General features: G+C 45.3%; 1 protein-coding gene across 1 annotated transcript; it reads left to right on the forward strand.

The window, feature by feature from the left end:
- Positions 1 to 1330: 1330 nt before the first annotated feature.
- Positions 1331 to 23467, forward strand: LOC8038211 (chymotrypsinogen B). The gene is made up of 6 exons (XM_029968647.4): positions 1331 to 1435; positions 6955 to 7138; positions 13892 to 14015; positions 16063 to 16198; positions 17856 to 17974; positions 23208 to 23467. Exons 1-6 carry the CDS (start codon positions 1387 to 1389, stop codon positions 23403 to 23405), a joined length of 810 nt encoding a protein of 269 aa, XP_029824507.4. The 5' UTR covers positions 1331 to 1386; the 3' UTR covers positions 23406 to 23467.
- The last annotated feature ends 1674 nt before the right edge of the window (positions 23468 to 25141 follow it).

Raw genomic sequence — 25141 nt, forward strand, 5'->3', positions numbered from 1 at the left:
GGGACCCCTGAAGTCACGGAAACGACTGAGGATTTACTTTCACTTAAGACAACACATTGCTCACGGTCACTTAAGTAATTTCGTATACAATTTAGTACCTTACTAATAATATTTATAGAGGCTAGTTTTATTAGTAGAAGGTTGTGTGGTACCGTGTCGAAAGCTTTGCTGAAATCTAGAAAGACTGCGTCTACTTGCGTATTTTTGTCATTTGCTTTTAATAGCTAATGCTGGAACTCTGCTAACTGCGTGTTGCATGAAAATCCACTCCGAAAGCCATGCTGGGATGGAGTAAAAAAGTTAAAGCTATCAAGATATTTGAACATTCCGCTATATAAAATATGCTCAAAAAGCTTAGAGCAAACTGACGTTAGTGATATAGGCCTCTAATTTTCTACAAGTTTCTTATCTCCGGATTTAAAAACAGGAATCACATTCGCCGTTTTCCAATCTATTGGGACCAGCCCTGTCTCAAGTATCGTTTTAAATATAATAGACAAGTACTGTGATACAATCTCGGAACAGTTAATGAGAATAACAGGTGATATACCATCAGGGCCAGTAGCCTTTGACTGATCTAGGCCGCGCAAAAGAGAGGAAATACCACGAACATCAATATCAATATCCGCCATCATGCCAGTAAAACAACTATTCGGTGACTCCACCACATACCCAGAGAGTCCCGGAGAAAATACCGATTTAAAGTAGGAATTGAAGCATTCTGCCTTCTCCACATTTTCCTTTAACATTTGGCCGTCACCATTAAGAACTGGGATAGAAATATCGTCTGTCCTGCATGTCTTCACATATTTCCAGAATAAATTTGAGTTTCGTTTAAGATCGCAGTTTAGCCTGGTAAAAAATTACTGCTTAGCTAACTTTATTGTTACTTTTAATTGATTATTAATATACTTTAACCCTTGCAAATTAAGGACAGAGCTATCTTTACAACGTTTTTTGTAAGCCCATGTAGTGGAGAAACGCGGATGATAATCTAACCATCTGCGTTGCAGGCACCATCCTGTCTGTAAATCAAACACCCTGTAGGGATATAATGGACGTAGATACCGACCTTCAAATAGCGAGTATTTGCAGAAATATTCAAGCGCATATCAATACGGTGCGCCCCTTGTATAAAGGCTACCTCTCTCAACCAGGCTATCGACTAATGACCTCTGTAAAGAATAAGGAACTCACCAGATGATTTCATGGAATCATATTGCCAGTCTTCCCGTGAGTATTTCGTCACAACTTAACAATCGATAACATATCTGCCCGGCAATATATAATATACCTTGCCGTTCAGCGTTGCGCAAAAGATAATATTACAGCGTTCGTATAAATAAGGGAAGCGTTCGTCTATGTAGCACCCGTCTTATCGCCGCTATGAAAACCTTCGTCTGCGTCGTGCTACTCCTGAACACCCTTGTTTCAGGTGAGTTAACTTCGATGACATCTTTTCTCTTTTAGTTATAGTTTGTCCGAGACGCTGCCGACGCTAGGAGGTAATGTGACCAGTCAGGCACGTCAAAAGCGTAAGTCACTGGGCATATTCTGTTTATGATTGGTCCTGCGATGATAAAGAACGTACAGAAACATGACGGACGATATGGTGCGCTCTCGACGCTGTGTCATCAGTCTCATCTCTTCGTCGGTTGCGTCTGGACTTGGGTGAATCGAGGTATACACCAATTCAAGTCTGACGTCACGCCAGCACGGGGGCGCTGCTGTAGGCACTGGGCATGCGCAGACGCATTTCTCGCCCGGCTCTAGTTTTTGCGCACGCGCAATGTCTATACACTGCAGGTGAGGGCAAACCGGGCGTGTTTGCAAACAACGTGTTGCTTCATCTAGCAATGATGAATTTAGACGCTTCTTTTTATAGTCAGTGAAAGCGTAAGGAACGCAGGGTGTGGTGATGCATCTCCTTAACGTTCCGCAGCCAATAGGATTGAGACTTTAAGGCGGACTCGATGGAGCGAAAAGAGCGACGAATTTCGCCCGGCGACGCTCGCTCTGCGTCGGAAGAGTGGCTGTTGTTGCGCCGCGCGCAAAGCGAACGCGCCGCCGGGCGAAGCTCGTCGGATCTTCGCCGCATAGTCTTTCCATGGGACGAAAAATGAACAAATTTTGCTTGGCGGCTTTTTGCTCTGCGCGTGAAATCAGCACAGTGGCTGCTACGTCGTGCGCAAAGCGAGCGTGCCGTCGGACGACGTTCGTCAGTTATTTGTCGCACAGTTTGCTCCATGGAGTTCAGCCTTTAAAGGGCGGTTTGAACCAAGCCGCAACGTCCCCCTTTACGTCACTCCCCTCCCCCCGGATTTCTCCGGGACCCTTTTCTCTGCTTGGTTGGAACCGGCCCTTAGCCGATAAGAACGCCGATGTACGAACCACGACGCGAGAAACATGAAGATTATAATTGGCAGCGACTCTACCTTCAAAGTCCTATAATGCTTGAAATGCATTAGTGCATTATAAGGAATAGGTGAAGGAGTTGGTGAGAAAATAGGTGGTTCGCGTGGCGTAGATTTTTCCGCTAAATTACGCGGGGAAACAGAATGGGCGTATAGGTCATGCGACGTTGATTTCTCCCGCTAAATATAGCGGGGAAACTGAATTGATGTCTTGGTCACAAGACGCGAATTTTTCCGCTAAATTTAGCGGATAACTGATTTGACGTATAGGTCACGTGACGTCAGGTAACATCACGTGACGCCACTTTCCCGCCAAATTTATCGGGGAAACCACCAGCTTCTCAGGGGGCATTCAGCGGGTCGGCTGTTTGCCAAACAACCTTATGCCGTGACTTCATGTTCGCATTCACTGCTCAAGGATGTTACTTGTTCCTACTGCCACCCCTTTCACCCTGTTTTTCTGCTGCGTTTCCAGGCACCACAGCAGTCTGTCTATGCTTGTTCTGTTACTTTTTAGCGACAGTGATCGCGCAAGAAGATTGTCCGCTCTGTGCTCGCTCGAGCGCGTCGTTGTGCCGGAGGTGGCATTTACTGGCGGCCATAGCTAAGTCCGTTCCTGCTCAGCGTGAGCTTACGATAGGCTTCGACGGCACTTCTGCAACGTGCTTTGCACACCACCAAGTGCGCTTGCAAAAAAAAACAACAAAAAAAAAAAACTGTGGTGCTTGTCTGTTGAAAGGCTATTGAAAAAAGTCATCAGAGGATATAAAATGTCATCAGATTTTCATCGGACTTTGTCTAACTTTTCTGTTGACGTCCTTTTGTTCATTGGCCCACTTTTTAATAATAAAAAAGTCAACAGAATGTCTGTCACCTCGAAGAATTTTTTTGTAGTTTTTCTTTTGAAAAGCTACAGCCTTTCGATAAAAAATTTCAGCTGTTTAAAAATAAAAAAAAAGAAGCTTTACACGTTAGTAATTCATTCAACAAAGTTTTGGAGGCTTACTACGGTTTTCCACTCTGCTCCAAATTGATTGTCGCAAAATAACGTAAAATAAAACACGTAAATACATTTTTATTATTTTGTTAAGAAATGGTGCCACTCTGGTATTTGAGCGCACTCATACGCCCCACGAGTACACATTAAAAACGAACACAAACACAAACGATTATAATGCAATTAAATGCGAAGATGCATGCGAGCTGGACAATAATGACAAAAATAATCCCTGGAGAAGGGGAACAACCGGGACAAAGGACCAACACAACACCCCAGGAAGCACTCAACCCCTGTATCACAGTCCGGTTGGCTGCTCAAGACCCTTATATAGCCTACATTTTAAAGGCAATCATTTGGCTGGTGTCCACTTTGGCACTTATTGAAGTGCCAAGTATCCGATCTTCTTCTCGAAAGTCTGTCAAAGGGAAGACAGTGTTTCGAAGTTTGTGGATTGTATCTGTTACTGAACAGCATTGGTACAACTAATAATAATTCGCCGCAGTCACTAAAACAACACCCACAGAAACGGCTCTAAGAGGAAATGTTACCGCTTCTCCGCATAGCACCACTTAGGACGAAGAGAGTCAAGGTAGTTGCTTCACCGTAAAAAAGCTTTTTTTGTTGTTTTTTTTTACTAGGTGACTTGTTTAATATAGTCAATTAAGTCACTCTGGTCACTCACAAAGTGAGAACGGCAGGACGTCTTTCGTACGCCTGGTCTCCAGCACGCGCACCATGCCTTCCGTCGTGCTTTGACTGTGCGCGTGCGCTCGAGGTGGGCGAGGCGACGAAGCGTTGTCAAGTGTAGAGTGCTCACGCTAGAGGCGGGACAACTGAAGCTTCTCCCTACCGTTCTCACCTTGTCAGAGACTATTGAGAAACTTAGGGACCAGGGATGGGCAAAATACATGCAAATATGTATCGAAATACAAATACAAAATACTGCGTCAAAAATGTACTTAATTACAAATCTAATTACATTTCCAAAAAAGCATTTAAGTACAAGATACAAATACATCCCAATGTATTTGGTCTCCTCCAAATACATTCCTCAAAATTTGTGTGAGCCACTTCTGGGCACCTGCAACGGGTTTCTGGGTATCTCATTTTAATTTTGCATCGCAGACTCGGGAGTTAGTGTGCGAGGCTCTAGTAACGTAATAAAAATATAATCACAAAAAAATGTAATCAGCTTGGACGTATTAGGTGAAAAAAATACAGAGCTTCAAGCAGCTTTTTGCCGATTACATTTTGGTATAGGCCAACAAAGAACCTAGACGACCAAGACGCGCAGCACTAGCTAGAGAATATTTTATTGCTGCAACTCGCACCAGTTCCGAAAATCTGGACGATCCGCACATTTAGAATGTTCCAGGCAAAAATATGAATGTAAATCAGGCTGGAAAGCATCAAAAGTTGTCACAGGCACTTATTTAGCTAGTCTGCACTGGACTAGCACCGTAATCAAAGTCACTAAACGCTTGTGCTTGATTGAGAGACACTGCATTCGGTGCAGAACGTAGTTTTCTTCCTGCTCTGGAGAGTGTCTTTAAAATAAAGCCGGAGGAAAAAAAGAAAAAAGCCCTATGGCAGAATAAAGGATGGAGACTATATCTTACAACCACATGCATAAAAACAAGATGTATTTTCGCCCGCAAAATTGTATTTAATTAAAATTGTATTTGAAATACCCACATTTTAGTATTTAAATACCCACGTCAAATACATTACCCAATTTGTAATTAAATACAAAGGCAAAATACACAAAGTATTGAAAATACGTATTTCAAATACTTGTATTTGAAATACTGCCCATCCCTGTTAGGGACTCTTGACATCTAGTCAAGATGTACTATGTTAAATAGAAAGTGAACAAAAAGTATGTAGCTTTTCTATTGACACGGGCTACAGAAAGTGAACTGAACATTTTGAACACGAAGTAAACATAACGTATGTAGTCTTTCTAATGACACTGTCAACAGGAAGTCAGCTAATAAAAATAAACGTAGTTAATAAAAAGTCAACAGCTTTTCATTTTGCATCAGGTTGAAGAAAATTATCAAAAACGTTTCAACGCGAAATCAACACTTTCTGTTGATCATTTCATCAGAAAGTAGAAGTCAAAAGAAAGTAATCAGAGTCAACAAGAAATCAACACGTTTTCAATAGGAGGTCAAAACTCATTTTTCTAGAAGTAGTTTTTTTTTTAAAGATAAATGAGTGCTCGTTCTGAGCCTGCCTTCATAGTGGCAATCTCGTTTTTCGGCCGGATACTTTATAATTGTGTATTAATATTTCTTACAGATATTTGATAGTTTGATATCCATGAATGAAAGCAGTAAAACTTCCGTATAATCCTTCCCCACTTATCGGAACAGCTCTAGCGATTAGGCCAGGTCGAGTACATTTTGTGGTACCATGACACGAGCTCTGCATCACACGATGGCCACGCAGCTGATCATCGGGGTTGCCATTATTCTCAGGCCAGTAGTTTCGGCTTCACTGTAGACCCCCGAACCCAATCTTTGAGGTACGATATCTACAAAACTGTACAAGACATTAAGAAAGAAAATACACCTTGAACTTCAGGGACACCTCCTTCACTAAAAACAGTCGTAACCCTAAAATGTAGAAAATGTACCGGAGTTACCTTTTAAAGATCCCAGGCTATATAAAGGTCGTACTGCTCTGGTTGCACGCCTCATCTACAGAAGAGACATCAGGCGCCCCTCAAGGAAAACTTAGTTTCCGTCGAGCGTTGATACAACATATTACCAATATCACGTTGGCATTTCAAAGAAGTGAAGGCAGTGTTTGCGCAGATTTGATCGACGCTCAACTGGCGCTTGCCACGTTGTCAAGGCAAGCGTAGCTCTTGCAATGCTCCAATGATAGGGAGTTTTCGTAGACAGCGTTTTCCCTTCCGCTAAGCCCCCCGCAACAAAGAAGCTGCTACTGCGCCTGCGGGCCAATGTCTTTGACTGTTGTGTTCCGGGTACCATAGCGGGTTGCGGAGCGCGTTGCGGGACGGCGAAAACCATCTACGAAAACTCACTGATGTCAAAGATACTTAAGCGAGCCTGTACGAATGAAACACAAGACGAAGCCACGTGCCCCCGCAACAGTGCGGGGCTGCAGCACTGAAGCTGCGCTAGTTTCGTCAACGTAGCAGAAAATAACCGAAAATAAAAGCTAGGAAAAAAAAAAGAAAAAAAAAAAAACTATAGTCACTGACAAGCTGAGAACGGCTGTAAGGAGCTTCAGTTCTCACGCCTCCAGAGCGAGTTTCTTCGACAATGCTTCGGTGTCTCGTACATATGGAGCGCGCGCGCGTAGACAAAGCGGTGGAGTGCGTGCTAGAGGCCAGGCGTTCAGATGACACACCCTGCCGTTCTTAATCTGTCAGTGACTATACTGGTTGAACTCGAATTACAATGAACTCTAGTTTTGTCAAATCGCCTCCTTGTGGAGGTGCCAACAACTAAAAAACAACGACAAAAACTTTTGTTTTTTGTCTTTTACACATTTCATTGATTTTAGGCCAACAGGGGTGCGGTAGGTCCAAGATCCTTTCTCAGCTGGAAGATGGAGACGGTATTTTCGGCGGTCCGGAAGCAGTTGCTGGAAGCTGGCCCTGGCACGTCGAGTTACACAACGGACAGCAGTCCTGCGCAGGAGCCCTCATTGATGACCAACACGTGATCACCACCGCCACGTGCCTAAGGTGAGGCGGTCGGCCAACTACCCGACCTCTTTTCGAGTCACATTTGCAGTGCCGAGTGGGTGTGCTCTATTGCGTTTCGCCGCACGGGTCAAATGTCTAATCATAAAGGCCCATACGCGCATCCTCGTCTGAACGCGTTTGAGTGCAGAGCGGCGTCCTTGAGGATAGAAGCGTTTGCTAGCGGTAAGATGCGCTCCGTCGCACAACGCCTCGCAAAGCGCCGCAAGGGGGTAGAAACCGGCTCAACTTTGGAGGCGGCAGTAGCTGCAGCGCGTTGCGTCATACCAATCAGAAACTGAGAAAGGAAAGGGAAGTCACGTGTTCGCTCGCGCCACTCGGCGAGGCGTATCCGGATCTCCGTTCGCAAAACTTGCTTTTTCATTTTGGGGAGCGGTGGGGACTGCTTTTTCCAAGGCTGCGACGGTTCAAGCTTGACAGAATGTCGAGGAAGCCAGCGGGATTGTCCCAAGAGCGAACACTTGGAGGCTGTCGCCGGGCGCCGCCATGTTGCCGTGGATTTCGCTTACTATTGGTGAGGCCCTCGCGACGATAGCGCGTTCTTAGTGGCTCTTGACTGCGGTTGTCTGCGTGTCAACACAACTGTGTGTAGTACACGCTTGGAGCAAGTGCTCTTCGCAACGCAACGCGTCCGCTTGCCGCTACGGAACGCACCGCGCTCAAATGCAAATGTGCGTAAAGGCCCGGCCTTGCCCTCGTCCACGGTGGAAGAAGAGAGACAGGTGTCTGAACACCGACGCCTCTCTCTCTTCTTTCGGATGTCGAAGGTTCCCTCCAATTTCTGACAAAAGACGTGAGATGGTGCAGCGTGACATAAGCTCGTAAGGTGCCTACATGTCTTTTTGTCTCAGGGTGAAGACATCTATTGTTGCCCCGAATGTGCCAGCGCGTGACGCTCTCGCGCACTCGGTGCGTTACTTGAGCGGTAAAAAGGCGTCTATGCATTAGCCAAAGCTACGCGCTCGAGCTGAGTTACACCGGATTGCGCGCACTTCAAAATGCATAAAAAACCGATTGGGCGGAAAAATGGCTGAGATGTCACCACTCGAGCAAAAGCGCGCGTGTGTATGACGGCACTCTAGAAGCTCGAGGATCCCTCCTTATTTATTTGCTCACACGTTTTCAAAGCCGAGAGGCGTGTAACCGCGCCTGCGCGCCGAGCCCCAACCCGACTGTGCCCCGCCGCTGGAGATCCGCGAAGCTCGAGTGGAATTTTCACCTTCTTCCTGGCCTTGTTCCGACACCTCTCTCTTTATTATAATGCAATTAAATGCAAAGGTGCAAGCGAGCTGGACAAAGAATGATGAAAATAATCCCTGGAGAAGGGGAACTAGAGGGACAGGTGTTTGGAGATTTGTGTTTGTCCTTTGTCTCTCTAGTTCCCCTTCTCCAGGGATTATTTTCATCACCTCTCTCTTCTTCTATCGTGCCCTCGCCTATACCAGGGGACAGCAAGGAGTTTCTGTTTCCGTGTACAGCTCTAGCTTACTACCACCAATAATGCTTCGGCGTCCGCGAGCCTCGAGCGTGCACGTGGAGCCAAAGCACGACTAAAGGCAACGAGCACGTGCTGGAGGACGGCTGCTCCAAAGACACGCCCCGCCGTTCTCATCTTGTCAGTGACTGTGCGGGCAGAAACTGACGGAGAGAAGGAAACGAGAGCGCGCGAGGACGCCAGAACGCCGAGCTCTGACTAGAATGATTAGTGGGCAAAGCCTTTGTCTCTACTGCCCTCGTTGAACGCTTTCGAACGCAAACGCCGGACGCCGGCGTTTCGCGTTCTAACGCATCTGACGAGTGCAATGGAGACGAACGCGGCTAACTTTGCCTCTACCACCAAATCATTCCATTCAGAGCTCCCCGTTCTGACGTCCCCGCCAGTTCTCGTTTCCTCCTCTCCCTCAGTTTCTGCCCACATAGTTCCAAGTATTTCTACAATGGCAGTCCCACGGCAACTGAAACAAGAAACACTGGGTATGCCTGAAAGTTCCAGCTGCATTGTTCAAACGTGAGCTATTACTTTGGTGGCGTCCCTTAGGCCTAATGCTTGAAGCAAGAAATGCTGGGTAGGCCAGGAAGCCGCGGGCGTGTAAAATACCATTGAACCTTGGTTAAAAGCGCTAAAAACTTCGCACACAAGATAGAAGACAAGCACTGTATTGTACCACGGTTCAGTACAGTCAACACCAACTAGCCCAACAACAAGTTCTTATAGAGTATAACATACCAGTACGGCAAAAGCTACGGTCCCTGCGGACCAATCGGAACAAAGGAGTGAGGCACGTGACTAGGTATCGTCGGAGTGCGCTTTTAGTGCAAAGAAGTGAGAGGCTTTCCGCTGCGTCATGATCCAATATTTTTGCATGGCGCTCGTATACGTAGCGCATGTCGGAAGCCGTCGGAAGGCGATGTGCGACGTAGCATAGTAACCTTTTGCCAGGTTACTCCTAGTAACCTTTTGCCAGGTTACTCCTAGTAACCCTTTGCCAGCTTACTACGAGACATGTGAGCATAACCGTGGGCTCTCACTCTGCTGGCGCCGGCTGACCGTTCTTGCTAATGGTTCAAAGCGCCAGAGCGAGTTCCCTATAAATTATTGTTTTACTTACAATGAAAGCTTAACCTCTTCTACCGGTGTCCACAATCGTGGACGTATTGAGCTGGGTCATGTCTTTTAGTGAAGTGTGTATCTCAATCCAGAAACTCTGTCCCCATATGTGTACATTAATCCCATTTGCGAAATCTGGGCGTGCTCGCTTTTTCGCCAGCTGAAAAAAAAAATGTTTGTCTAAATACAGGGTGCGCTTTTTTTTTTTTTTTTCTTATAGATTTGTTTAAAAAAAGACACGAAAGCTCAACTTATGCGGTTTGTGCTAGTGAGTTATACCCGGGGGGGACATATGGGATTGGCTAATCTTTGCGATAAGTCGGCTAATTATTTAAAATTCGTTAATTAACTTTTAATTAGTGAAAATAGTATGGTTCCAATTCGAAATTTGCTGAGCGCAGTCCAAAACCCCTAAATCAGTCATTTTTAGATGGTGGAGCAGGTACAAGGCTGGGGCTAGATAAAAGACGGAAAAATTGCGCGGGCGCCTTACCGCAACCGCTAGCCTTGTACCTGCTCCACGAGTGGTAACTTTAGTGCAGTACCACGCTTCTCACACGCTGAAAGTTTTTCTGAAAATGACTGATATACTTGTTCTCGATAACGCTCAGCAAGTTTCTAATTGGAACCATATATCTATTTTTGACTAATTAAAAAGTTAATTAACACATTTTAATTAATTAGCTGACTTATCGCAAAGAGTAGCCACCCCCATAATATCCCCCTGGGCGTATAACTCACTCGCACAAACCGGATAAGCGTAGCTCTCATGACTTTTTTAAACAAACCTGTAAGAATAAAAAAGAAAACAAAAAAACCTTGTATATATATAATGGAAATGAGTGAAGACTGACAAGTGCAGCCGCTCCTGGCCCAATTTTTCGCCAGCACTCTTTTCGTTTCCGTTTCCCTAACCTTAAAGCAGTGAATTCAATAATCACTTCATCCCGTTTTCGTTCACAATATATATATATATATATATATATATATATATATATATATATATATATATATATATATATATATATATATATATATATATATATATATATATATATATATATATACAGGTTGTTTCAGAAAACGCAGGTCAAATCGCTCTTGCAAAACTACTTATCACAACGAAAAAATGTTTGTGGCGTTTTGGTCCTGGGCCAGGGGCCCATTTAAGAAAATTATTAAAGTCCCAGATAATTTACTTGTTAATTATTCTCCGTAATTAACTTTTTTATTATTGCGTTTAAGGGCATGGTTTAAATTAGAAAATTGCTCACCATCATCGAAAACCACTAAATCAACAAATTGCACAGCGATAGAAGGCACGCGAAGCATTTTACAGCTTTCTGAAAAACCGCACAAATTCGACAGGTTTTTAAGTTTCGGTTTGTTATGGGAGCGCATCTCCGCCCCGACGGCACCGCGCCCCTTGAAGAGATAGTACAACCAACCTCTGCTGCGCTGTCATCGCGCGACGCAGCAGAGGCTGGTTGTACTATAGACCTTTTCATTTTAGTAGTTGCCTCACCGGCGGATAGAGGGCGCTGGCGCACTCGGCGCCATTAGGTTGCTTCACTTTGATTGGTCTCGGTTTCAACGTGAACGCGGCTATGTTGCTGTTTTACGTTGTTTTTGCTTAATTTTGTGATACGAATATTTTCCTCGTAGCACACAACCAATGAAACAGCGGTATTGAACCACTTTGAAGACTACGAGGTGTATTTTAGCCTAAATTTCGGGCTTTTTTTTTTTTTTTTTACCAACTCCTTTGATGCATCTGATTATGGTCGGTTGCGAAACGCCTGACTGATGTACAGGAGAGATTAGCATCATCTACGGCCGTACCCGATGACCCCCCCACCAATTTCTAGAAAAACAAACTATTGAAGAGACTAACACGTGAACGTAAAGAATCATATCGACAGTTTGATTAGCAATGTGCTGAATCGGCGAGAACAGATGAACTCGCGAGTTTACTACACACTGTTTGGTTTTCGTGGGGCACTCAACCTTTAATGCAATTCGCAGACGAAAAACGTATCGTGTAATGAGGCAGATAATTGATATAAACAAGTAGTATCGTCTCGACCTCCTTTATTATTATTATTATTATTATTATTCAGTACTCGAGCATGGTTTGAGAGGCCGAGTAGGGACTTTCTTAAATTATCAACCCTGCTAAAGTATTCATAAGCAGCATTTCGCGATATTGGCCCTAGAAAATACATTATGTTTATATGAACATTTGCTTACACAAGATATGATATAAGTGACAGGCCCGTCAAATTAAACCTAGCATTTATCTTCCGTAAAATTTGCCATATAAAAGTAAAGGTCGCAGGAGAAGAAATACCTCGGAAAGTTTGCCAGAATCCTAGCGCTAGGCACCACTTCCCGGACCTGAGTGAACAAACATTTATTTGTTTGTACATATTCGCTTTGTAAATTTCGGCGTCGCCAGCCACCAAAAGTAAGTCTCTATTCGCCATCGACAATCCTGGACTCAAGTAATTGTTATGCAGACAACATTTTTTTTTTTTCAGCGTTACATATTGCGGATTTCAGATACTGGCAAAAGGTAAAACAGCATTATAGCGCATGCGCCGAACCCAAACCGCGTTTTATATTTGCAAATATAAATGACGTTATTTCTTCGTGCACGCTATTCTAAAACTCGCTACTGTTAAGTTGAGTGTGGCAGTTTCTTACGCGGAAAGTCCCAACCTTTGCGTAAAATAAACAAAGTGGGTGGCACTGGGTATCTGAATATAATCAATAAATCACTTAAATGACTGTCGAAATGGGAGCGAGCATGGTATACAATTTCTTAAACTTCATAAGTAACCGACCAACCGAATGTTTACGTAGCAAAAAAGATTGAGAACCTCATACACATGTAGGTGTGATGTTATGAACGAACAAGTTGCTTGATGTTGATGTACTATTATTTCTAGCCTCAGATAAAATGCAAGCTAAACGTTCGCTGTCCATCTCCTCCGCGCGTTTTGTCCCATAATCAAAAGAGACTGTTTTTGATATATTTTAAATACAAAGAACGATACTTTCAGGAAATACAGATAGTCTCCTTGCGCCGACTATGCTTGACGCCTTCCGATCCTATAGATGTGCGATATAAATATACGCGCTTTTTACTGAGAATGTTCCACCACTATTAGTAAACAAACTTCAGTTGTCAAAAGGACCTTTCAACCCTTGCGACGTCTTAGTCGTCGAGTAGACGTATCAGACTACAGTTTCCGAAGTAAGGCAAAAAAGCGCGGTGAAACGCGACGAAAAACACGAATACAACGCATCCGCCAAGGCGCGGAGGGGAGAGCGGAGCAGCAAGTTGAAGCAACCTAATGGCCGCCGCGTCACGTGATTTCAAGATGGCAGCGCCCATACGGTGGAGGATGAAATGGTCTATATCTCCACGGGGCGCGGTGCTGCCTGAGCCGAGATGCGCTCCGACAACAAACCGAAACTTAAAACCCGTCGAATTTGTGCGGTTTTTCAGAAAGGCGTAAAATGCTTCCCGTGCCTTCTATCGCTGTGCAATTTGTTGATTTAGTGGTTTTCGATGATGCTGAGAAATTTTCTAATTTAAACCATGCCTTTAAACACAATATTAAAAAGTTAATTATACAAAAATAATTAGCAAGTTAATTATCCCGGACTTTAATAATTTTCTTAAATGGGCCCCTGGCCTACGACCACAACGCCACAAGCTTTTTTTCGTTGCGATGAGCAGTATTCGCAGGAGCGATTTGGCCTGCGTTCTCTGAAACACCCTGTATATATATATATATATATTTTTTTTTTGTTTAATTATTTAAGCTATGTCATATGCTCGTGAGCTTATAATATCGGGACGTGCGCAACTGTCGTCGAAACTCGGAACGACACGAAGAATCCGAATAGTTCCGCCCTTGATCAAGGAGTGGTATGTCTACGCGTGAGGAGTGTCATTGAGTTAGCCTTGCGAGTTAGTGCCAGGTCCCTTATTTATGCGTCGTTGTACTCATAGAGACATGCCGTTGTGCCTTACCATTCACTTATTGCGGCAGCACGCACGCCAGGCCGACGTGTGTTCACTCAGGAGCGCCTGTGCTTTTCCCACGTATGTCCAGGAAGGCAAAGCCGGGGATGCTCAGAGTGCATCTGGGATCACACACGCGAGATACCAGGGAGAACACCGAGGTGGCTGCCAAGGTGCTCCACCATTGTGAAAGCCAAAGCTCGTTCAAGCTAGGCGTGAGTGATTTTCACGTACTCCGCAAACTTTGCTTTCCAGTTATCCCTGAAAAAAGGAAATGTTTTGTATAGTTTGCTGTATTATACATTTGCCGTCGTATTCAAGAAGTCAATGTGTGTTTTTGGCAGTCGAGGTAACTAAAGGGAAAGAAGGTATCTACTCGATGTCCGCACTTCTGGTCCTCTCTCTATCCAACCCCCCTCCCCCCAACCACCAAAACCAAAAGGGGGTGGTAATCGCATGTTTTGTGTTTCTCTATCATGAACGGAGGTAGAAAAATTAAACATCAGCACTACTTTAACACTCCAGTCACGCTCCGTGAATATTAAACAAAATTGTTCCGTTGACGTAGAGCAAAGGTTTCGCCACCTGCAGTTAAGAAGCCCGAGACCGTTGTCAGTGGGTCGAGTGACTCTGCGGTTAATCTTGCAGATCGCCGAGATATTATACTCAAACGCGGATAAGTGATGGAGGGTATCACTATACTATACTCCGCTTCCCACTAAGTCCAAGCGCAGCCGACGTTACAGTCCGTACGAACCAATCATGCAGTGTCAAATGTGCATCGTCGCGACGGTCGCCGTCTTTTTACGTTTTCTATACCACCGGCTAGACCAATCACGCGCACGCCCTGACTTTGCGCTTTCCTTTGTGATAGACGTTCCTAAATGTTTCAAAATCTTCGTATATTCTATAGTCGGATGCAACCTAAGAACAATCTTTTAGCTCCACCCACAAGCGCATTGCGCCCATCTGAAGTGCCTCCGCCGTCGAGAAAGTAGTTCGCTAGCAACGTTGCTTTTTCTTCCTCCAGGAAACCTGTCTTAAACTACTACAATATTTATTTAATTCATTCAGGACATTTAAATAAGTTAGAATACGTTTTTGTCAACGAAATAGCTGTTAGTAAAGAAAGAAAGAAATTCATGTCCAATGTACCGTCTTCCCAATTCATTTTCTGTTCAAGATACTGTCTAACATACCGTCTAACATACCTCTCAGCAGTGCTAAGCCCCGCGCCCGCTTCGAAATTTTCGTTGGCGATAGCGTCACTGGATTCTCACGTTGTCGCGCAAAAACTGCTGCAAACGCAAGCCGATACCATCAAGATTTCGTGGCGTAACCTCGGGCACGTAAAACACGGTGCAAAAAAGCAGAATAATTGTCACGAGAAACTATAGCATCGCGTTGCTAAGGCCAGCAGCCATGTTGAGCTTTTTTTTTTTAAAAGGATCGCGATTGGTCCACAGAATCGTGACGTCATGAAAACAATTGGCTGGCGTTTCTCGGCGTAGGATTACATTTTCCTCTGAGAGGCATTTCCGGTTTTTTCTTAGCTTGCAACCGACTATACGATCCTCGAGCCTTACTATTGGTCTTCTGTACATATTCTATAGATATGTTCTTCATATCCAGCACTTTATTTAGCTATACTTTTTCTCACCCTACGATGGACTAAAGGCCAAAGCCACGAGAAGCCAGGTCCAATCCCGTTCCACGCTGATACGCTTAAGATTGATTAGGGGTGGACGAATAATGCTCGAATCTAAAAGCGCAGCATCATTTCTATAGCTTCGACGCTGCAAAGAGCCTATATATCGTTGCTTTCTTTACAATGTCAAATTGTCGAGTCATTCAGTGATCTTCGATTCAAACCACTCTCCACCCGTCCCCTCATCAGTGATCCGAGACGCGGGCACCGATATGTGCATCGAAGCGAAATACCGCCCAATTTCTAAGTGGTTCGTCATTGGATCTGTCGGTCCGTAGCTTTTGCCTTTAGTCCATAGTAAGGTGAGACGAAGTGTAGTAAAAGGGCCGGCGCTTCGAGAAATACAAAAGCGGGCAGCACTAATTCCTCGCATGTTTTCAAAACTTTGCAAACTTAGCCCGTCGTATATGCATGTTTTTTTTTTGTTTTTTTTTTTATTTTTTTATGATGAAGCTGGCAGATATTGTGAAATATACGAGACGTCTTCATTATGTCTAAATAAGTGGGCATATATCGTATTGCTTAACCCGTCCATTTCGTGTCAACCTTTGCAGAACGATTTCGGTATCCTGAGACTGGAGGCAAAGGTCAACTTCACCGACGTCATCCGACCCATCTGCCTCCCAGAGGGAAGCAGCGAGCTTCCAGATAAGACCATCCTGTACACGACCGGTTCGGATCACAAATCTGGTTAGTGCTAAGGCTATAAACTCGTCAAACAAAAAGTTGGGGTCGAAGTTAACGGAGCGCACCGATCGGACTATCACTACGATAACTTCGCGCTTTTGTCGCCAGCGTCCGGTCGGCGGGCAGGCATATCGTGTGGATGTTACTGAGTGCTTCATTACGTAATGAACAGTTTCAACAATGTCTCGCTGTTTTTTTTTGTGTGTTTTTTTGGTTTTGTGAGCAGTTACGTGTACATGTTTCCTCGCTCCCATATGCTGCCCAACTGAGGACGCTATGGATGGTTTGAACAAAAGTATACTCAAATCTAATTGAATTTTCTTCATTGCCTCATTAGACCTCACGTTGAATTACATGTTGCACCTCGCTTCGCGGGGAAGGGCGGTCGCATAATCTCTACTACGTGATGCACTTGAAAGACTCCAGGACACCAGTCGTACTATAACCCTGATCAAATCGCCCATTTACAGGTTAGACGTCATATATCGCAATCTTTTTAAACTTCCATACAACAAATTTTTAAACGCGGTCTAACCCACCAAATGGTTCATTTTACCTTTTGTGATGATACTCCTTGCCCGCGAATATACTTTCACACATCTTGCAACCACTTACGCTCATTCAAATAAAAAGAAACGTGACAGCGGGTAAAATAAGTTCTGTCATGCGTATATTTAGACAGTGGGAAGTCAGCCGTCTGGTGTACCCCATGTAGATGAGAAAAAAAATTGCCACTGCAGCGCGACTGCTAGCCTGGGGTCCTTAAAGGGATGGTGAACCGAAATTTGGATATCAAAAAAAAATGCAGGAGATGTAGGCGGGACGCTACAATCCCTACAACACTACTAGTAAGGCGATATCTCGAATGGACGGCCGTATTTTTGGAAAAAGAGGTCGAGAATAAACCAGGCCGACGAGGCGCATGACGTCAAGATACCTAGTTTCCTCCTCTCTTCGCTTCGCTCCCTCAAGGCCGCGAGGCGGAGAAGACGCGAGGCCGTTCCCTCTCCTTCTCGGAGAAACATGACGTCACCATTCCTGCCAAATGCGCCTCTTTTTTTGAAAAATACGGTCATCCGTTCGAGATGTCGCTGTATGAGTGATGTTTTGGTGTTTGTAGCATCTCGTTTCACGCTTTTGCCGCGTGTTTTGGGAAATTCAAATTTCGGTTCAGCATCCCTTTAACGTGCACCACACGGTACGGATGCGGGACCGTAGGCCGGTGTACGATGCACGTTAAGATTGAAACTGGCAGGAGTCAAGACGAACTGAGCAAAGCGGTGAGGTTTTTCGTGGGAAAGGGTACGCGCGGACATAGGTGTAAACGGGCATTTCTGCACATCTTCCAGAAGCGCCTAGAGCCGAGGCTGGCGTGCACCCCTTCCATTTTCTTTATTTTTATCCTGTTTCTGTTTTGACACGCGTTCTACAACGCCACAGTGCGAAAAAAAGAAAAGAGAACAAGTTGCATATGGTATTTACCGGAGGCGAAAAACACACACACGCACAAACAATGGTTTAACGACATTCCATGGCAAGGATTAAACTCTCGACGACGAGGTCGGAATCATACGAACCATGACAATTTTTGTTTTACGATCGAGCACAGACTGAATTACGGTCTAGTTGTTTAGATTTGTTTGATTTTTCTCCTTTGCAGCGGGCGGTCTGTGTCAAGCGCGCACTGAAAGCATCACCAACTTCCGTTGCGGCCGCGACTTCCAGATAGCGGTGCACAACACCATTTGTACGACCGCCGACAAGGACCATTCCTGCAGCGTAAGTAAACAACGTCATGATTGAATAGTTTTTCTTCTTTTTTTTTCAACGGGAACGCGTTTATATTAAAAGATCACCGACAGTCATTAGACAGTTTTAGTGGATCGTACGCTAAAGCCTTGCGTACGCAATAAAATTGCGGGTCGGGAGTGCGCGTGCGCAGAACGCAATAGAAGAGCTAGCGTATTGCGTACGCACGCAACGCTGGGGATTTTGCGTGGCGGGCTAGCGGGCTCTGCGGGACGTTCTCGAGAGATCTCGGACCCAACGAGAGCGCCAGTTTCAAGATGGCGGTTACCTCGACTGGCGCAGCAAAGGCGGCGTGGTGTTTTTGAAGTTCTGTGTTAAGTGAAATTGGGTGGTGTTCAGCTCGGCAATTCTTTCCGGGACCTACGGCGGTCGAATCAGATCGCCGTGCAGCTGAAGGAGTGCACAGTGAAAATGTTCGCCGCCTGGAATGTGCGTCAACGCTGCGATCTGCTCAACGCTAAGCCTATTCGCACAGTTCATCGCCGACGGACGAGCGACTCTAAAAGAATTCGCCGAAGTTCTCACTATGTACTGGACATCAGTAGGTCATGAATTTCATTCCGCGATAGCATTGATAAAAGGTGCCGTTTCAAAGGGAAGATTGACGGAGGCTCCGTGATCGAATTTGGCTACGCACTCTTAAGCCTGGTTCAGACAGTTGCGTTTGACTGCGTTCGACTGCGTTGCGGCAGCGAGAAACCAGGACATCCCTGCTACTTATATCGCTTGCTAAGATGATTCTTTGAATTGGATTGCACGCTTCACACGAAGCACAGATGTGCCGGTGACTCGCTTTCGGTTCTCGACGCAACGCAGTCAAACGCACTCAAACGCAAGTGTCTGAACCGGCCTTTACTCGAAGCCTCTGTACCCCACAGAAAAGCGCGCTTGACGAGGCAGCTGCGGCTTGGTTTAATTTGAAATAAAATGATTGGACACGTTTTCATTTTCAATATTTCTTTCCAGGAGCATGGTTGCGCTATAAGCACGCGGAATTCTGCAGCTCTGGCAAATCTAACCAAGATCATGCGCGGTGTTCACTCGAAAACGTAACGCACAACTAAATTCGGTCCGAGCAGGTCATTTTTAGCGTACGCTATACTATTGCGTATTGCGTACGTAAGAGCCAGCAACGCTATACTAAAACTGTCTATTATCTACATTAAAATAATGAAACCGTAACAAATATTTATATGATGTTGTAGACAAGAAGCGGTTCTGACGTCACAAAGTTGGGGATGCGCGGCTGTCGACGCGGAGCATGCGTAAACGCATGACTTGACGCAGATCTGATTCCCGCGCATTCGCAATGCCTACACCACACGTATACAAGTGTGGGCAAATGCTGACTTCTTTGTGAACAGCGGTGTAGGTCTCTCAGCCTATCGTCTGCCATGAGCAATAGTTTGAACGCTGTGAAAGGAATCTAGTGATCACTCGCTGTCATCACGTGCTTATTAAAGGAGCCATGAAACAATATTTTTTCTTATTTTTGCTACATACTACTTAGAATCAAACCCCAACGTTAATATTGAATAAACCTGCCTTAGTTTTTTTTTTTCTAAACAAAAACAGCCGCAAAAAAAAAAAAAAAAAAAACGTTTAGCCTTTTTACTTTGATGAAGAAGGAACACCAGCGAAGCTGTACTATGGTTGGAATGAATAAAGTAATGGCCGGCCGCAACTCGGCAAGCCCGAGTGGAAAGGCTGGAAAGGTTGCCGCCATCTATAAGCTACGCAAAAACCAGACAGCCGGCTTGCCGGTTGTCTGGTTGTCTGGTTGCCGCCGTCGCTCATAGATGGCGGCAGCTGTCAACAGTTTTGTGTTGAGATTTGTTTGCCCACGGACATGATACTGCGGAAACTAGCCCTTAACAGCTCCGCTGTAAAAATTCGAGAGATATGAGCATCGTTTATCCCCTCAACTCGGAGCCAGAGAAGGCGGCCACATGGCCAGGTGCCTTATCCTATGCCGCCAACGTTAATCATACCCACGCGCTGGGGTTGGCAATGTAGAAGACGGTGACGAGGATAGCCGAACTATAACAATGCCTAAAGCTCAGAGCTTTAGGCATTGTTATAGTTCGGCTATCCTCGTCACCGCAGTGGCTGGACACGAGACACTACCCGAGTGTCCGCCGAGGCATTAGGGAGTTTTAGAATAACGTACGCAATTTTAGCGCACGCTCGCGCTAAATTTAGCGCTTGCGTTACCGCTCGCTAGGCAGGAGAGTTTTAGAATAGCGTTTCCCCGCAGCGACGCAAAATGCAACGTCGCGCGCTTGCAGCGCCGCCAAGATGTAGTTGCAGCTAGTAATGCAATTCTCGCATTTCAAAAGGCACGCGAAATGCTGTAAATTAAAAATAAAATAAACATTTTTTTTTGTCACAACAAACATCTTTAAACGTGTTTTAACGTATACTTTTGGTCACAGCCAACCTAATTTTGAGTTTAGTAGGTCACAACTAACAGAGCCAAGACAATCCACACGTGCACAATTTCGCGCCAAATTACGAACCTAGGTTTCGCACGCTTTGAGCTCTGTGAAGTGGTTTCTTTTTTTCTTCTTCTTTCTAATCATGCCTCCAATACGCCGATCGCGATCCAGTGTGCTGGTTGACCATCTTCTTCATATGAACATGTCGTGGAGCGATTTGGAGGACATGTTCCTCCAATACCGGGAGCCAGAACCGCGTAGATACAAGTCAAGTGGGGGGGCTCCTGGATGTCGCCAAACTCGACGACCTGACTTTTCGGCGCATGTTTCGCTTTGAGAAGGACGATTTTGGACTCTTAAATGACGTCCTGCTGATGCCAAAGGTGGTGTACAGCAGCCAAGGGGTTGTTGTTAGCGGGGAGGAGGCCCTCCTTATGTGCCTGCGCCGACTTGCCTACCCAAACCGCTGGTGGGATTTGGAGCGGCGATTGCGCAGAAAAGCGCAATCGCGAGGAGGCTCCTGCCGCTGCTGCTGCCTTCTGAGCCGTCATTTGCCTATTCCCGCAGGATTAGAACACGGATCGTCTTGGCCTGTGGTCTTGGCTTTAGCCCTCTCGCAACTTATCGCGCAGCACGAGAACGACGCAAAGACCCTTTGCGACGTCGGAAATAGCGCGCGCTATTTCCGAGAAATAGCGAGCGCTAAAATTGCGCACGCAAAGCGCAAAACCTGGTTTGCGTTCGGAGCATGCGCAGTGGCGACGACGCTATTCTTTGCGTGCGCAAAGCTTTAGCGTGCGCTATTCTAAAACTCCCTATTGATTGTTACGAGCCGAAATCGAGTGCCTACGCAGTTCGTGTCCAATCCATGAGCCGCGCGACTGTCGCCAGATAGGTGGTTCCGATCCCACAATAGACCGATCTCACTAAGCCTTCGGCGCATGCGTGACGACGCCATAACTCGCAGGGTGCAGACGGCTTTGCATGTTATGGCTCGTGCCCTCTCGTGCTCCACACGCAAAGCTTCAGCGGCGTTGTCAAACGTGCAGAAAGACTAAAGTTCCCTCTAAAGGTTTCCTCGTTGCATTGCCGCAGGGGTGGCGTTGGCAAACTGGCTGGTGAGATAGGTCTATTACGACATCAAGCTCGCAAGGCGGTCCGTGCGAGTATACTTGGACAAGTGGTAATTTGGACGAGTTGGCAAAGACTGGAGACAGAGAGAGAGAGAAAGTCGTTTTATTAAAATAAATGTGAAATTCGGAGAGAATTAGTCTAGCCCATAAGCTGACATTGCTCCTTTGTCCTTGTCTCTCTGTGCGCGATTTTTCATCATGTTCAATACTTGAGCCAGACTAGGACTAGTACGCCTCTGCAAAGTCATGAACAGTCCACCCTAATATCATTTCATAACCCCTTTAACCACAGAGCGACAGAAATCACTTGACACGTATCCAACTCCTGCGCCCGCACAGTGCCCACACCTGGTGTGGGCAAACTCGGACTTCTTTGTCAACAGTCTATTGTTCCACTGGAAGTCGCATGCGAACGCATTCACCGTCACGTGCCCGTACACGTCAGGGCACTTTGTTCCTCTCGTCTCGCCATTGAAACATGGCATTCGGCGCATATCATTCGTATCATATCCCACCAATGCGTACGGATGACATGTAAAAGCTTTCCACGCCGTTCGCGACTGCTCTCTTTTGTTTGCCCTTGCTTGTTTATGGCCAATTAAGTGTGTTAAAAAATATGCTCTTTTGGTGTCCGTAAGTGAGACTCAAGCGTAAAGCAAGATTGCTTAGAGGGTATATTTGAGTATGTAAGCAATGCTTTGTTGTTCGTCTTCCCAATCAGACGAGGTGATTGCGATTAAAAAGATTCATCTAAGCAGCATGTGATTCACGTGCAATATTTTCTCTGTGCTTAAACGCTCGCGATACCAGAACGCACGCACGCTTGCATCCCTATATGAGTTTTCTTTATAAAGATCTGCTCAAGGCGGTCTCAGGTTTCTTAGTTTCAATAGCATATTTTTATTTCCAGAGGCATAGTCATGAATGCACCCAAGACACCTAAAAAAAACCAGTCAAGTGGATCTAGTAATTGTCAAAATTAGTGCAGCCTCAATGTATCCAGTGTGGTTTAGGGACTTCCTGAGTATTTCGTGAAATGCACTTGTCCTTTCTTTGTCACAAATATAAAAATATACCAAAATTGTCTCGGGCTATTTTAAAGGGCAGATAAAAGAGGAATGGTTTTAAACCTCCTGGTCAGTTTGATTAATTGAAATTATTCTCGTCAAAAAGTGCAGTGCTATATGTGCTAATTGACGCGGCATTGAAATATCTTGGAATAAATGGTTTCCGTAATATTACTTCAGCATAAGCTGGCTATCCAATACCTACCTCCTCACGTTCAATTAGACTTTAAAAAAACCTGTAATTAGGCTTACTCTGCTAATTCAAGAAAAGATATACCAGTAGGTATCTAGTAAATGGTGCATCAAAAGTGCGGCCAGAATAACATCAAAGTTCTAGATTCGCTTTTTTTTTTTTTTTTTTTTTGCACCTACCCTGCAGTTTACATGCATAATAAAGAGGCAAACTTGAATTGTAACTTTTTTTAAATATTTCTTGTGTTTTTGTGATGTTCTTTGAGATCCTTAGTAATCGGTCATGTTTTTAGCCAATGTTTTTTTATTGTCGCTGCTGTTCCCGTTTACCGTGTTTTGCCATCGTACACCGTAAAAATACTTTGTCCCACAGAGCGACGAAGGAGGACCTCTGATGCGAGTGGTGGGCGGCGTCTGGTTCCTCGAGGGAGTCTTCAGCAATCAGCTGAACAGTCACAGGAAACCTGGGTCGCCAAAGCGCTACACGAAGGTGTCTCGCTACATCGACTTCGTCGACGGGTACCGCTCTCTCGAGACAATCGCCGAGCTCAAAAAATACTGTGACAATTAGACTGACGAATGCGCTGAGATTTGTAGTAATAAACTTTCTTTTGTTCTTGTGCGGACTCGATAGATGCGTGGTGAATATTTCATTGGAGTTGAGAAACTCTTGTACCTGCTGCGCCTTCGAGGATATGAGGCTCCTTCGCAGTGCAGCTAAACGGACACGGAATCAGCTTTCCTCGTTTGAGTGATAAAACGTAAACGTTCATTCCACTAACGTGCTTTGTTGATGTAACGGGTAACTTTCTTCTCTGAACGGGGAAATGAATTCTTCAATATTTGTAAGCATTGATATCTATCTACATATATGGTGGTTACTTTATTGTTGAATTTTGTTAGAGTCCAAATTGAAACCGAAACTGACTTCAAATCCGGTGCCTTCATTAACACGTGCACCAAATAAGGAAACAAAAGAGACACGAGCACCCCTGCGTCATGTTTTCACGTGCGGTAGCTCGAAAAAATCCCTCCGCGTCTCTCGATCGAACGATATTTTGGGTCAGAATTTGATTGCAAAGGCATTGGAAGCCGGCGACCCGCCCGGCGCCTAACTTCGTCCGAAGAACTGCCCAACTCTACCTTGCGAGGATCCGGCGACGTGCGCTAATGAGCGAAGACTGCGTCCCGGGAAGTCCGGCGGACAGCAAGGCCGACGACACCCCCTGGACAGCTGTCACTCATGTCGACGTGGTTCAAACGGAACTCAACCGACCGCAGGTACTATCAGGGAGTTTAAGTAGTTCGTTACGATACCTCTGATAAGGATACCCTTATGCATGCGTGTGCATGCATAAGGACCCTGCTAAGAGCAATGATGTGATGATGCGAATCCCCCCCTCCCCCTTTTCCTCCGAAAAATGAAAAACCTCGTTTTGACATTTTATCAAATGTAATACACGACCTTGATCGGGTAGCACTTGATGGGGTTGGTGGGATGCGGCTTGCTCGTGTCAGCCGCACCGTAGGCGGGAAGGATAGAGAAGGGAGAGGAAGGGGGGTGCGACAGTCGAGCAGTCCGCTAACACTCTCTTCCCTACTCCTTTTTTTCCTTCTGGCGTGACCAACGACCATCACGAGCAAGCAAGGTACATGGAATGTCCCCATAAAGCTATCGCTTTAAAGCAGGGGTCTCAGAACCCCGGCCCCCTGCAGTCTTCCGACCTGGCCGCGAGTGGCCGCGATCTTTTCAATGAAGCCCAGCCCGCGGCCCGCATCCAGTAACCCGAGCTAGCGGCGCATAAAGTGACACGTAAAAAACGGCGCCACGACACTTTCAAATGCACAGACTAAGATACCAGAAGAAACGGGAGATATTGCATCGTAACACGGGTCGCCTCGCCGTCTTAATTGAATAGTGCCCTCACTAGCACTACCAATATTTGTCCCCTGCTTCATGCCCGCGTAACCATGTAAACATTACATTGCGTTATCTTGTACATTACGATTAGTTTCGTCTTGCTCAACGACTGCATGTTGACAGCCTTACTTTTCCCCTCCTCATTAGTCTCCTGCCCTGTTGAAATATGCCAAAGTTACCACGTGCTTTGATTTATTCCTGGTGAATTTTCTTGGACGCAAGTGTTGTGTAATGACATAATTAACTAAATATTACATAGCAATTTTAAGTATGTGCATTCATCCACTTTAGGTTTTTTTTAATAACTTAACTGAAACTCTAACATTTCTTTCTGTGTTTAAATGTTTATCTCGGTTTATTTACTTAGTTCTCAATCGTCTTTAATT

The sequence above is a fragment of the Ixodes scapularis genome, unplaced genomic scaffold (genome assembly GCF_016920785.2).
Source record: "Ixodes scapularis isolate PalLabHiFi unplaced genomic scaffold, ASM1692078v2 PGA_scaffold2__306_contigs__length_199485367, whole genome shotgun sequence".
NCBI lineage: Eukaryota > Metazoa > Arthropoda > Arachnida > Ixodida > Ixodidae > Ixodes > Ixodes scapularis.

Excerpts from the sequence above, each read along its gene's own strand:
- LOC8038211 (XM_029968647.4), top strand. The coding sequence starts at position 1,387 with ATGAAAACCTTCGTCTGCGTCGTGCTACTCCTGAACACCCTTGTTTCA. Across the intron at positions 7,139-13,891 it reads ACCACCGCCACGTGCCTAAG|GAAGGCAAAGCCGGGGATGC; the intron begins GTGAGGCGGTCG and ends ACGTATGTCCAG. Across the intron at positions 17,975-23,207 it reads ACAAGGACCATTCCTGCAGC|AGCGACGAAGGAGGACCTCT; the intron begins GTAAGTAAACAA and ends TTTGTCCCACAG.